Source organism: Juglans regia, chromosome 8 (assembly GCF_001411555.2).
Source record: "Juglans regia cultivar Chandler chromosome 8, Walnut 2.0, whole genome shotgun sequence".
Classification (NCBI taxonomy): Eukaryota; Viridiplantae; Streptophyta; class Magnoliopsida; order Fagales; family Juglandaceae; genus Juglans; species Juglans regia.
Genome location: NC_049908.1, coordinates 20,717,745 through 20,732,403, shown reverse-complemented (window position 1 = coordinate 20,732,403; position 14,659 = coordinate 20,717,745). Strand labels below are relative to the sequence as shown.

The 14,659-nt window shown below is 35.4% G+C and overlaps 1 protein-coding gene across 1 annotated transcript; it reads left to right on the top strand.

The window, feature by feature from the left end:
* The first annotated feature begins 12,388 nt into the window (after nt 1-12,388).
* Nucleotides 12,389-13,507, top strand: LOC118349205. Its single transcript, XM_035692808.1, has 2 exons — nt 12,389-12,536; nt 12,702-13,507. The coding sequence occupies exons 1-2, from the start codon at nt 12,389-12,391 to the stop codon at nt 13,505-13,507; spliced, it is 954 nt and encodes a 317-aa protein (XP_035548701.1).
* The last annotated feature ends 1,152 nt before the right edge of the window (nt 13,508-14,659 follow it).

The following is a 14,659-nucleotide window of genomic DNA, read 5'->3' as shown; positions in this document are numbered from 1 at the left end:
AATCAATGATCTATTTTATTTAGAGTTGGTTGTAAGTTGATCATGATATTCCTAATATTAATATATGCATTTGGCGAGAAGGAAGATCAAAAGAAGACATACTTATAGAATAGCAAATAGATGACTAGTTGTTAATACCTAGAATTCCGGAACATGCATGGAAGTAGGCTAAAAGCTTATATCTAAGCCTCTACATGTCAACAATTTTTGTTGCTTTACACAAGTAAGGGTAGTTAATAAAGTTTTAGAATATCGTTATTTTCTTAAATGACTGACCGGGACAACAACTAAGATGTGGTAGTGTATTACTGAAAAAACATATGAGTTTTGCATGAATGAGTAATTAGTTTGGTGTAGATTGTGAAACTAACTTTGTACACCGCTTGTTTGGTGAATGGCATATATCTTAGGCAATTAAGTCTGCTAAATGAACAAGGAAGAGAAAAGGAAACATATATAGAATGTTTATCTACGTTGTTGATGTTATTGTGGAAAGAGAGATACTACAGCCATAAAGAGATCTTATAAAGATTAACTCACAAATTGATATAGCTACATATAATATAGTAGATTTACTTTACAATAAAAGTAGCTTTACAATCTAACATACCATATCAAGGCACGTCAATTTGTAGGTTTACTTTTATACGATATTTTTGTGACTAAGACATTTCACTTATGGAAAATGAGTAGGGCTATAAAAATAAACCAGAGAATCGAAAAACTGGCCTGGATTGGTTGGTTCGGTCCGGTTTTGGACCGGTTTGGTTCGGGACTTGTTCCTCCATTTTAAAAACCGGCCATAACGGGTCCGGTCTCGATTTATTTGATCATATGTTTTAAATATAAAATATATATTAACTACATTTTATGGCTTAATAAATTCTCAACATATTCCTTTTGATAAATATATTAGTAATACTAATATACATTAGTATATTAATTACTATATTATCACTAACATATAGTAATAATACTATACCAACAATATTACTATATACTAATAGTATTAGTGTATTATTAATATTTATATATATTAATATATATATAAGTATAAGATATTAGAGACTTAATATATATTAAAAACTGGAAAACTAGACCGAACTTGACCGGAACTAGTAAAATCGGAAGTACAGGTTTAGGAAGGTAATTGGTACGATATCGGTTCTTGAAAATGTAAAACCGATCATGTATACTGGTTCGATCCTAAAATTTGTTCAAAATCAAACTAAACTAGACCGGTTACACTCCTAGAAATGAGCACACCATCTTAAACTAGGATGCAAAACACTATTCTAACAATAATCTTTTTTTTTTTGCCCTACGCATGATCTTAACTTTCATATATATATATAACTAGTGGAAGCTCTCCAGCATTAATGAGTAGATTAATATAGATGACATATGGTTCACCATTTTTTTCTCTAAATTGAGAAAAAGAAGAAGAAGAAGAAGAAGAAGAAAAACACACTGATCAAAAGGAACTCACAGCTCGTCTCTATTCTGTTTCTCTGAAGGTTCTGTTTGGATATAGAAACAGTTTTATCTCATCTTATTTCATCTCATTATTATAACTTTTCAAAATTCTCACATAAAATATAATAAATAATTCAACATTTTCAAATCTCAAAATAATAATAATATTAAAAAATAATATTCTAATAATATTTTATTCAACTTTCAATTTTCATATAAAACCATCTCATCTCATCTCACTATCCAAACAGGTTGAAGTCTATCACGTATTCTCCAGGCAGGGGATTTGGAGCCACCAATATCGACCAGTCCATGTGGATTTGGAAATGAAGGCGCTGTTCTTTAAATGCATAAGATTTGAGTCCGATGGGTGAAAATGATCAACAACGTGGAAATAGAACACCCAGCAGCTAGCGTTAATGAGGTCCATGCACTGAACATTCAAAAGTCTTTCACACGTTAATGTCTCCTTGTTCAAGTAGTATTTTGCAAGCTACTACGGAGCTTGCGATGGGTAGACGTTTCGGCCCCACTTTGTGATAGAAAATAAAATATAATAGAAAATAAAATTAAAAGAATAAGAGAGATCAATTTAAGGACTACATTTTACTATTCTCAATTGAGATGGTTTGTGTTCCCAAACGGGAAATAAGATGATCTCATCTTATCTCAAAATTTCTCCTAATTTCATTCCCGAATATTAGTTAAATACAAACAATTTTCAATTACAAATCTTTAACTTTTTCATCTAATCATTACCTAACAATTACAACACTCTCAAACTTTCAAACAAAACAAAAAAATTAATAAACAATACAAAAATTTCAAATTTCAAAATAAAAGTTAGATTAAAAAATTCTAATAAAATATTATTTTAACTTTTTAATTTTTTATTCAACTTTTTTTTTCTTATTTTCCAAAACCCAATAAAAACTTTTAACTCAAACTGTTTCACTACTATTTACAAATCATTTCACTATTATTCACAGAATTCTCATCTCATCTGATCACTTCCCAAACAATATTATAAGTTCCGTTAAGCCAAAAGTTCTAGATTTTCTCTCTTTTGGCACAGACTAATATTACGGACCTCGGTGTTTTCATGAATATCTCGTAATTGGATTAATTACTAATTTGATTCATGTTGATGGTGAGCTCACCGATCGATCGATCTCAGTGCTATTAGCTAGAGTAGCAGTAGACTGGAAGATCACTTGATCGTTTGAGCAAATATGCTATATATAGAAGACATGCATCGATCTAGAGTTCTAACTCAAGAGTTGTGTATATAAGCATCCAATTGATTTTTGCGGAGATCATTACGATACGATATGATATTGTAATATCTTCCCTTTGAAGCTGAGTACTTATCTTTTAACATATTTTACTTCTTCAACAAATTATTGTGTTTTTATTTTATTTTTTTCAGTGCTTTTGATTATATTATGCCTTTGCTGTTGCATGCGTGGTTCCATGCAGGGATGTTATATTAATCCTTTGCGTTATTCAAATGGATATAAATAAGCATAAAATACCTATATACGTATCACTACAAGAAACAGAGCCATTCCCGGCGCCTCACATCGCTGCTAATAACCACAAAAATCGCTGCAAATACTTATTTGCAGCGATTTATGCGCGTCGACAGTCTGTCGCAGTTGTTTCGCCTTTTAAAAAATTCGCCAGCGAAACGAAAAATTCGCTGCGAAAAAATTTTATTTGCAGTGATTTTTTTCGCTGCAAATATAATTAGTTTCGCCGCAATTAATGACGGGATTTCACTCTTCTATCGCTGCGAAAAAGTATTTGTAGCACCTTAGATTGCTGCTAATACCCATAAAATCGCCGCAAATATCAACTATTTATATCAGCGATTTTGTCAAACGCTGCAAAAAATCTTAATTGCGTCGATATAACGCGTCGCAAAATTTACTCGGGTCGCAACTGTTCGCCTATATATATTATTTGCAGCGTTTTTACGTCTGTCGCCAATTCTTCAAATGGCTTTAATCTTATTTGCAGCGACTTTTTGCCGCTGCAAAAAAAAGTTCGCATCGAATTCTTGGCGCCGCAAAAAAAATGGGCATACACTTTCGGTTTTGGCGACCAACTCGGATTCGCCGCAGATGAGGAATACGTAATTTTACGTCGAAGTATTAATCGCCGCTAAAAATTATTTATAACATTGGATGGCTTTGGCGTCAAAGATTGTGCGCCGCAAATAACTATTTCGAAATGCAAATGTCTTTTGCGGCGAACTAGAAATCGCCGCAAAAGGGATTTTTGAACTAAAATCTGCAGTAGTCGTACAAAATGCACAATTTGTGGTGGGTACCTAATTTCCTACTCCAACTGATTCACAACATTATCAAATAGTACTTTAATCCAATACTTGTAAGCATAATAGCATCTATATATTAATATAAATTGAAGTTCTCATCCAATACATGATCATACATCATACCCTTTAAGGTTACTATAAACTGGCATATGGTGCATTAATGGAAGGCAATAAAGTCTTACAAGTGGGAGCAGCTAATGTCTCTTACAACTTTAAATTACAGATCAAACATCCACAATCCAGGTAATACAAGTATAAACAAATAATGTTGATATTTGTTGGGTGGAGTTCATCCGCAACTTCGCATATCGATCGTTGATGATTTGCGATGACTTCTACATTGCCTTCTACATTCGCTGCACAAAATAAATATCCAAGTTGGAAATCTGCAATTAATATGAAAAAAATTGGTGTACATGAACAAATCATGGGGCAATTAATAAGAAATCTGCAGTGGAGTACAATGCCTTCTACATTATATAATTTTTTTTTGCATAAAACTCACACGAACATATAATGACATTAGCTAAAACCTATTAATACATTCTAAACCGAAAAAGTATAAAAAAATCCTGTACATGAACCATGATTTCTTTTCTAGCTAGCTAGCTACCTAATAGTAATATATATTGTTAATCTAATTAAAAAAGCTATTAAAATGGAAGTATATATATGTATTCAAGATGATTATGATCTGTATTAGATCATGTGGTACATTATATTTGCATATACCACATGCATGCTAAGGAATATGATTTCAAATGTGCATACAATTGTTCATGAAAACTTATTAAACTATCATCTTTCCTTACAGTTAAACTATCAAGCTGCCATCTAATGGATGGGACGTTACATATCATGCTTACGCTAAATGAACTGCAGAAAAAAGGAAAATAGGCATTTATAGCAAACACCTACAAAGCAAACTCATTACCCGTTTACTACCTGAACTGTGAGTACTCTAGTTTGGAAAAGAACCCTGTATCATCAAGTGCCAGGAATCCTTTAGAGACTGCCAGCAATCTCAACCTGCAACCAAGCATCAAGCAGAATTGTATAAAGTTTTGGTGAACCATTGATTGTTTTGAATTTATTCAAAAATATATACATAAATAAATAAATTTCATGAATTCCAGCCATTTTTCAATCACAAATGTGGTTTAACTGTAAGGAAAAATTTACATTAAGTCATTTAAAAAAGAGAAGCAAATGAATTCTGTAGCACAGGAAAGTGCATCAATTGGTAGGGGGGAAAACTCAAGGTGCGGGGTGTGGTTCTGAAAGAACTAGGCATCAGTTTGTTAGCAACAAAGCAAATCAAAGCTTGTCAATAGTTCTGAATAAAGCCAGTTGCTTGTTTCTGTTTATGATGAACTGTTTTTCCAAGATATTTTAGGTTAGCAATTTTTTTTTGTAGTATATTACCTATGCAGAGGATGTCAAAAAAAAATTGATATTAAAAAAAAAACTCAAAAGATCTATAATCCTATGCAGAGAGATGTTTTCTGAAATATAGATTCCATGAAAGGAAACCGTTTCGTGAACCTGAAAATTTAGTTAACTACAGAGACAGTATTTTATTAAAAAAAAAATACCTTCCTCCTATTCAAGACATCATTCCCTGTCCAAGCGATTAGAGGAAATCCATATATGTCTCTTGGGAAGGCCTACAAGTGCAATATAGACACTAAAGTATCAGGAAATCAGTTGTATACATTTTGCAATCCAACATAACACAACTAAAACCTGCATAGAGCCAAAGGTGGTCTTAGAATCATAAAATCATGTAAGTTAACTTAAGGAATTAACATGGAAAGACATTTACGAGGAGTTAACCCCTTCAGGTATTACAATTGCATGGGGTGTTAAAAGATATGAGAAATGGATCAGTAGAGGTTTCTTCCCATTGTGTTACTAGAGGCTAAGAAATCCAAAACTCAGAGAATCCTCCCAGAAATAGCCAACAATGCATTGGGATATGGGGGTAAACATATAAGTAAATCACCATGATCAGTACCCTGTGCACATTTTGCATAAAGAAGTTAATGGATCATATCACTGCAAGTCTAAAACATACAAAGATACATGCATGACAGATAAGCAGAAGGAAATGGCTTAAAATACACAAATTGACTGCAGATATGATTCTTTTCTTTCTTCTTTCATTTTTCGCTTCTAATTTACAGATGATTGAGTTAAGAAAGTTGCAAGATCTTTTACTTTTCCTTCTTTTAAGTCTTCTTTTCTTTGTCCAACCAAAAGAGAACTCAAACTTGGGCGGTATATAAAATGTAAAAAGATATTTTGTTATCCCATTTATCATAGACTTTATAACTCAAAACATACTTTTCTGACTGACCTCTTGATATACAAAAGACAAGTGACTGGAACTACTTAAAATAGAATCAGACAAGTGTTGGAGGATCAATTATTCTAAAAACTTAAACTTAAAAACACAACTCCAACAATACATATCAAGCTAACACAAATTAACGGCACCACCTTGCCTTTATATGTGCAGCCAGAATCTGCACATGGAGCCCAGAAACAGAAACAAAAGCAAACAACTTTCCTAGGACTCAAAACAGATGTTTCATAGGGAAGACAAACTTTGATACATCAAGTTTAAACTTATAGGAACTCAGCCCCTCAAGGTCTATCAAGTTAAGACACTAACCGAACATCAAAATGATTCCTAATTCCATAACTGCATAATCCAGTTTGCAAAACCAAACTATGGTCAATGTACATAAGGTTTAGAAAGAAAGGCATTCAAAAAGTAGATACTCCTTAAACTTACCTAATTAAAAAAAAAACCCTTCTCATACACAACATACCATCCAAGACACATCACCTTTCCCAACCCAGCTTGCTCCCACAAAATGGTATGAATTAGCCTGTACAACAAGCAACCAAATGTTGTTAAGCATGCCACCCACACCCAATCGATATGTATAGTGAAGGCGGTGGCGTAGATACTTACATGTTTAACTCATGTTCAATGAGGCCTAACATCAGCTGATAATGAAGACTTGATATTATCATACCTATTTAAGGCCTAATGTGCCAAAACATCTGCTTTCCCAGCCCAGCTTGCTCCCACAAAATATATACATATAACCTTCCATTGGGTAGATATTCTATATATATATATATAGAATATAATCAATCCACCATCTTAGGCCAAAAATGCACCACAAAATACCACAAAAAACCTCCCCATATTTTCCCACAAAAAATCTCCTCAGTGAGTCTCTTGAAGAGACACACTGAGGGACGGGTTCGCAGCTAAGATGGCCCTCAACATACGATCGGTTTCGTTTTGTTTCTCCATCATAACCTCCATGTTTGCCTTCATTTTCTCCATCTCAGTCTTGGAAGCTTCAGCCTCTTTCTTATGTTTTTCGATCAAAGCTATATACTCTTTCTCTCGTGCTAATGACCGTTGTCTTGTAGACTCGGGGATCACCATCTCTCCCAAGCCTCTTGCATATCCCGGTCGATGCCCAAGCACCTCTCTAAAGACCCCCGCTGCTGCTTCGTCAGTTCGTTTATCTGGTTCTAGACTATCCAGCTTTCCTACCCTATAGAGGTTGAGAGAGAAAGAATATCATGAACAAGATCAATAACATTAAGGAAACTTTACGTGGCTTTCTACATGAAAAGCAATAAAGGCAACATTCATACCATATATATGTAAGAAAAAAGAGGCAAAAAGATTTGATGTATATTTATAGGACAGCTCAAAATACTAATGAATTAGTGGCAAAATTAAAGGCATACACTCATGATCAGTACACTTAAAATGTTGTTCGGAAGACCTTTTTTTTTTTAAAGGATCTCATATCAGTGCTTTTGTCTACAAGCTCGTATATAATGGCTTAAAATTGAAAAATATTTTATGTTTAAGTAATGTTAGAGAATGAAATTATAAGTGGTATATTTTGAGATCATGAGAACAACTCATCTCACACTTCCCAAACAAGGCCTTAGTATTTTCCTAAAATACATAGAAGTTTAACATGTTTCTACTATTAATACTTGGGAATTATAACTACATTGACGGCCTGCATGTTTTCCAGTTAAAATGCAATACTATAAAATACTTTTACAAAAAGATAAAACACAACAAAACGGTATATACATTAAGTCATCACAATGAACCCCGTAATTTTCACAAACATAGTATAGTAAAATATATAAATATTTTAACATCTTTTATTCCAGATTGTTAACTAAGAACCTAAGGCCACTGTTCAGTATGTGTATTCTCATATACACAGACACAAAAAACATTGCAATTAAGAGAGATGTTGACACTAGTTGTTTATTTTTCATGAAACAGCTTCTTGAGATGTAAAAGTAAGTGTTTAACAAAATTATAGGCATATTAACGATAGGGGATCATTAACAAGATAAAAACTTAAAATATAAAGTCTGGAACAGGGCAAAGTTTTCTTGTAGTGATATGCTGCCATACGATTTTCCACTAACAAGTAAACACATCAGCTTTAACGATAAAGTCCACCAAGTACCTCTCAGGATTATATGCATGCATCTTCTAATCCTCCAAAATGTCAAAAGCTGTTAGAGGAGCCAGTCACTCTTCTATCAATTTGTTTGCATCATAAGTATTTCATTTGCATATTTCTATATAGTTAAGAGTATTTATGTTGGTGATTAAAAAGGTTTAAAGCAGGAGATATATAAACATATTATATGATGCCTAACCCGTATGCCTAAAGAGGTGCACAGCTACTTAACCCGTATGATGTATAATAGGAGGAACAAGTTTAATCCACTGTCTAACTCACTTATTCTTGGTGGAGTGAAAAATGGGCAGAAGTACCTTGGCATGGTAATCCTAATTTGCCATTTTGTTTGATGCTCTGTTGCTAACTATCTGCATCTACGAATAAATTACTGTAATTTTTGGTTCAGGTTAGAATAATAGGTGTAAATTTTGAGGATAATCATGTAGCAACTGGGTTTGGGAATGATCTTGCCCGGCCTATTCTTCGTGATGAGTGGCACGAGAACTTGAGTTTTGAAGATGGTGTCAAGTTACTGGAGAAATGTATGCGTGTACTGCTATCTCGTGATCGGTCTGCTGTCAACAAGACAAGGTTTGTTGTTTCAAGACATCATTTATCATGATTTCCTTTTCACCTAGTGAGTATATGGATTTCGTGTCCAAGTTTCCAATAACTAATAATTTTTAAGACCCTCAGGAAAATAAGTAATAGTTTTACAATTATATTAGTGGAAAACATTTAATTTTTTTATCTAATTGTTGGACCAAATTCTGCAATTACTCTTGATGTTTGTATTCTCTATATGCTAGATTTTGAAATGAAGTATTTATAATGTAACACCCAGGCCAGCCAAGCGACTTTACAAAAATTTTTGAGTTTTAGTTAAAATCATTTGGGATTACGAGTAAAATTTTTAGAAGAGAGTTTGAGCCTAAGATATTTTTTTGGCGGTGTATAATTTTTCAATGAGTTTGATAATTAGGTTTCAAAGTCTTTAATAGATCAAGTGGATGTTCAAAAAAAAAAAAAAATCCTCTGTTTTGGACAACCGAAACAGAGCCACGCCTACAGCCACCCCAACTCCTCGGTGCCACCTGCCACGACTCACCCACGCCCAGCGTAGTGCCGTAACACCTCTGCTTAGCTGCTTCTCCGCCGCTCGAAACCGAGAACCACCCCCACCTCACTGAGAAGCCTCTGCTTCCTGCGCCAAAAGCAGAGCATTTACTGAACTCCACCGTAAGCCACTGCATAACCAGCACCTGTTTGCACCGAAAAAACACCATAAAATCGACGGAAACCGCCGGTCGTGACATCCCCGTCACCCTGCGCAGATCGGTGAACCCAGAACCTCCGCCATTTTCGTTTCCTCTCGGTTGCTCTCTCTCTCTCATCTCGCACTCTCCGAACTCTCTCTACCTCTCTCGTGCGCTTTCGCCGCCCAGCGTAGGTGGCCTCGCCACTGCATGCTCTCCTCGGCGCCCAGCAGCACCACCATAGTTCCTGCATCCGCCCAGCTCGCCGCCATCGCGGCTCCATCTCTCGGTAAGTGCTGCTGCCGCCAATCACTGGGTGATTTCCGTGTTTTGTGTGTGCAGCAGTTTTTGTTTTCCTTTATAAGTGATTTACGTACATATATATATATATATATATATTTCATAGATATATATAGTGGTAACTTGATAGTTGAAGTTATTTCCAAATTTATCAATTTACATTCAGAAGTGTGTTTCCGGATGAAGGGTAATTATTTATTTATGTATTTTTGTTGTGATGTTGAAATGAGTTTTGGTTTTAAGTCTCATAAAACATTATTTTGTGTAGAAAATATTTTAACAATATTGTTAACAATAAGAGGTAAACCTATTTTTAAGAGAGGAGTTTTGCATGACATATTTTTTAAGACTTTTAAAGTAATCTAAGTATTTTATTAATTTATAATATATTGTGGGTACTATAGATATTTTTGAATATTACTCTTTATTGAGTTCCGCAAATGCCTAAATACTTGCTCGATTAAATCTCTTATTGGTACGAATTTGATTAAATGGATATTGGTGGCTTTAGAAAATGGTGGTATTATAGAAATTATTAGAATTCTAGGTTTTGAGGATTTAAATAGGTTCTTAGGTTCAACTATCGAAATACGGATTGATTGAAAATTTACAGAATTTACGTAATTTTATAGGTGACGATTAATATTTGTTCGACTTCGTTGAGGAATCTTGAAAGACTAAAGAGTTCCAGGTAAGCGGGGTTCCTATGCTAGATTTGCATAAAAATAAAATGGACTGAGGTTGATTTTTGAAAATAAACATGTTTTGTTATGAAAATACATTTGAACTACCTCAGTTATTTATTTCTGCATTACTCATGAGATTCTGTTTAAGAATAAAGTATTTTCTGGCATGACTGGTGTAGACATGAGCTATTTTGCATTTTGCTTCTAAACTCTGAAAAAGAGAGCGAATATAAAAGTTTGTGCATAAAATAATGTTTTGTGATTTCTGAAAACTCTGTTCTGTTCTGAAGATGGTCTGTACTCTGATATGATATGCTTTCTGAAAACTCTGTTCTGTTCTGAAGGTGTTCCGTATTCTGATATGATGTGATTTCTGAAAACTTTTGGCATGACATTCTGAATTGGGATGTGGTTTGTGGATGGTGACCTATTTGACCTACCACGGGTGCTAATAGTGGTTTCTGTTTGGGTTGGTACCAACTGTTCTGTTTCTGGTGCACCCACTTTGGAAACAAAGTGGTTTTCTGGTGATCTTTCCTGTGTGCACACTCGGGGCTCCGAGAATAAATAAGGGGAAGATTCACATTCTGTTTCTGCTCGGTTAGCTACCGGGGTTTGCACAACCCTACCACGGGGGTTAAACATGGCCTCTGACGCGATATGATGCTCTGGTACGATGGTGGTCAGTTATGCTATGCCAAAAGAATTTGAATAAGAATATTTTGAACTTTCGCTCTGATATTTTTACAATATGTTCTGACTTTGTATTCTGAAAATAAAGTGTTTTGTTCTGCATCATGAAATCTGTAAATGCTCATGTTTGCATACTAGTATATGTTCTCTGCTTACTGAGTTGTTGATAACTCACCCCTATCTCCATAATATGTTTCAGATAATTTTGATGCAACAGCTGAAAATCAGGGATAGGGAATACTTGCAAATTTTGTGGATCATAGAAGACTATGTACCCTAGGGTACAATGACTTTTGGAGAGTCTTTTGGTAGCGTTAATATTTTATGTGGCTTTGGTATGTTGAGTGTTGGATATTTTTAGTCCTTGTGGAAAAGTTTATCTATATCAATGAGACACCACTGATGTGCCCTTATGTAGGAACATGAATATTTGTGTTGAACAAATAGGTTAATATGTTATGGAGATTCTGGTTTATTTTTAAAAGTATTATTTGGAAATGATTTTTTTTGTGATATGAGTTAACTCTCCGGACCCTCTGGGGTCGGGGCGTTACAGTTGGTATCAGAGCCAGGTTTGAGATTCTGCAGACTATAACTTAAGGTTTTGGATATCTGATAGTTTAAGGAGTAATTTCATACTTTGGGTATAGAAATTTGAGGACTACAAGCTAGATGATTATGGAGAAATTCCAGGTTTGAGATTCTGCAGACTATATGGATTGAGATTTTAGGAATTTGAGGCTTCAAATTTGATTGGCTTATTTTGAAGGTTGTAGACATAATTTGGAGGTCTAGAATTTGAGGTTTACATAAATTTGATCAAAGGTTTGAGATTTTGCAAACTATAAATTATGAAGATTTTGGATAGTTCCATATTTAAGACGTCGGAAGTTGAGGATTGAGAGTTGATGATGTGGATAATTAAGATTTGAAATTCTGCAAACCAGAGTAAATATGTATAGGATTTATAAAGATTTATGAGTTGAATTCACACTCTTTAAGGTTTAAACTATAGGTTTGTTTTACGGATAACGCTTTTTATTCATGAGCTCTATAATTTTGTTTTTAAAACAATTTGTAAAATTTTAAAATTTTTCCAGGATGCCACCTCGCCGTCGAGAACGAAATGTGTCAGATTTGAATGCAACCAATAACGAGAGGGAAGCAAATACGAGTTCTTCCGAAGTACTACGAGCAGCAGCGCATCAACTTATAGACGATCTCGCACAGAATCCTTCGGGTCGTCAACGTAACAATAGTGAAGGAGGATGCACTTTCAAGCAATTTAATAGTACCCATCCCCCCACTTTTGATGGAAGAAGCGATTCCAATGCAGCTGAAGATTGGATGCAGGACATTGAAGAGATATTTAGTGTTTTGGAGTGCACCGATCAATAAAAAGTTCGATTCGCAGCTTTTAAATTAATTGGAGAAGCGAAGAGATGGTGGAACTCTGAGAAAGCCATCAGAGAAGCTGATGGAACTGGAGTAGTAAGCTGGCCTCACTTTAAGCAAAACTTTTTCGACCGTTTCTTTCCGAGGGCAGACCGGGAAGCTAGAGCCCGAGAGTTTGCTAACTTGGTGCAAGGGATCATGACGGTACGCCAGTATGCTGCAAAATTTGCAGAGTTATCACGTTTCGCCCCATATTTGATCCCAGATGAAGAGAAGAAGGCCAGGAAGTTTGAAGAAGGCCTGAATTTCCAAATATATGAACGGGTAACGGTCTTGCAAATTCAGAGTTTTTCGGAGTTAGTGCACAAGGCAATTCTAGTAGAACAAAATATTAAGAGAGGTGTGGAATTGCAAGAAACAAGAAAGAGAACTACTCCACAAGGATCCTCGGGTATGGATCAAGGGTCATGGAAGAAGAGAAATGAAGGGAGCAACTCAGGTCAAAAGCGAATGCAAGGGTTTCAATCGAATAACCTCTGCAATTTTTGTAATAATGCACACACGGGAGAGTGCAGAAAAGAAATGAGGACGTGTTTTCGATGTGGAAAGTCCGGACATTTTATCAAGGATTGTCCTTTGCTTCTGTCGGATAACAGGAAGCCTAACCCACCTCCAGTTTCCCAACAGACAAGTCAAGGAAATAATCAACGTAGAATGGGACCAGCCCGAGTGTTTGCTTTAACATCTGAAGATGCGGAAGACGACAACAATGCAAACACAGGTACCTCAATCTTTTTCTCCTTGAAAGCTTTATGTCTTAGCTGAGTTAAGATTAATCATGATTGCTTGAAACTTTTCTAGTAATATAGTTTAGAATATTGAATTTTGGTTGAAGAGGTTTGCAAGGGGGTTGTAGACACAATGTTTTATATCCACGAGACTCCTTTAGTTTTAGGTGTTTGATGGGTTAGTTTTTGTTTCGAAAGCGAGAAGTTAGGAAAAGTATGGTTGAAGGTAGATTCTTCTTTGGATTCCGGAATTTTGTGAACTGAAGTTGCTTAGACTTAAGTTTGGAACTTTGATTATATTATTCTACGAAGGTTCTAAAAATTATTTTGGGAGTTCTCTTTTAGTTAGTTGTGAGGTTAGTTGTTGGTGAAGCTTAGTCCTCTTTTAGTTATTATTTTGGGGCTTGCAAATCTATGACTAAAAACTCATACAATTAGGTTTGGACTTGAGGTCGCGTTTGAATTCAACGCTTGGATTTTAGAGATTGCTGAGTTGAGGATTATCAGAAAGTAAGGATTGTTGAAAAATGAAGGATTGGTGTACTAGACGTGATTTTGAGTGCAGCAAATTTTGAGGACAAAATTTTTTTTTTAGGGGGGAAGGATGTAACACCCAGGCCAGCCAAGCGACTTTACAAAAATTTTTGAGTTTTAGTTAAAATCATTTGGGATTACGAGTAAAATTTTTAGAAGAGAGTTTGAGCCTAAGATATTTTTTTGGCGGTGTATAATTTTTCAATGAGTTTGATAATTAGGTTTCAAAGTCTTTAATAGATCAAGTGGATGTTCAAAAAAAAAAAAAATCCTCTGTTTTGGACAACCGAAACAGAGCCACGCCTACAGCCACCCCAACTCCTCGGTGCCACCTGCCACGACTCACCCACGCCCAGCGTAGTGCCGTAACACCTCTGCTTAGCTGCTTCTCCGCCGCTCGAAACCGAGAACCACCCCCACCTCACTGAGAAGCCTCTGCTTCCTGCGCCAAAAGCAGAGCATTTACTGAACTCCACCGTAAGCCACTGCATAACCAGCACCTGTTTGCACCGAAAAAACACCATAAAATCGACGGAAACCGCCGGTCGTGACATCCCCGTCACCCTGCGCAGATCGGTGAACCCAGAACCTCCGCCATTTTCGTTTCCTCTCGGTTGCTCTCTCTCTCTCATCTCGCACTCTCCGAACTCTCTCT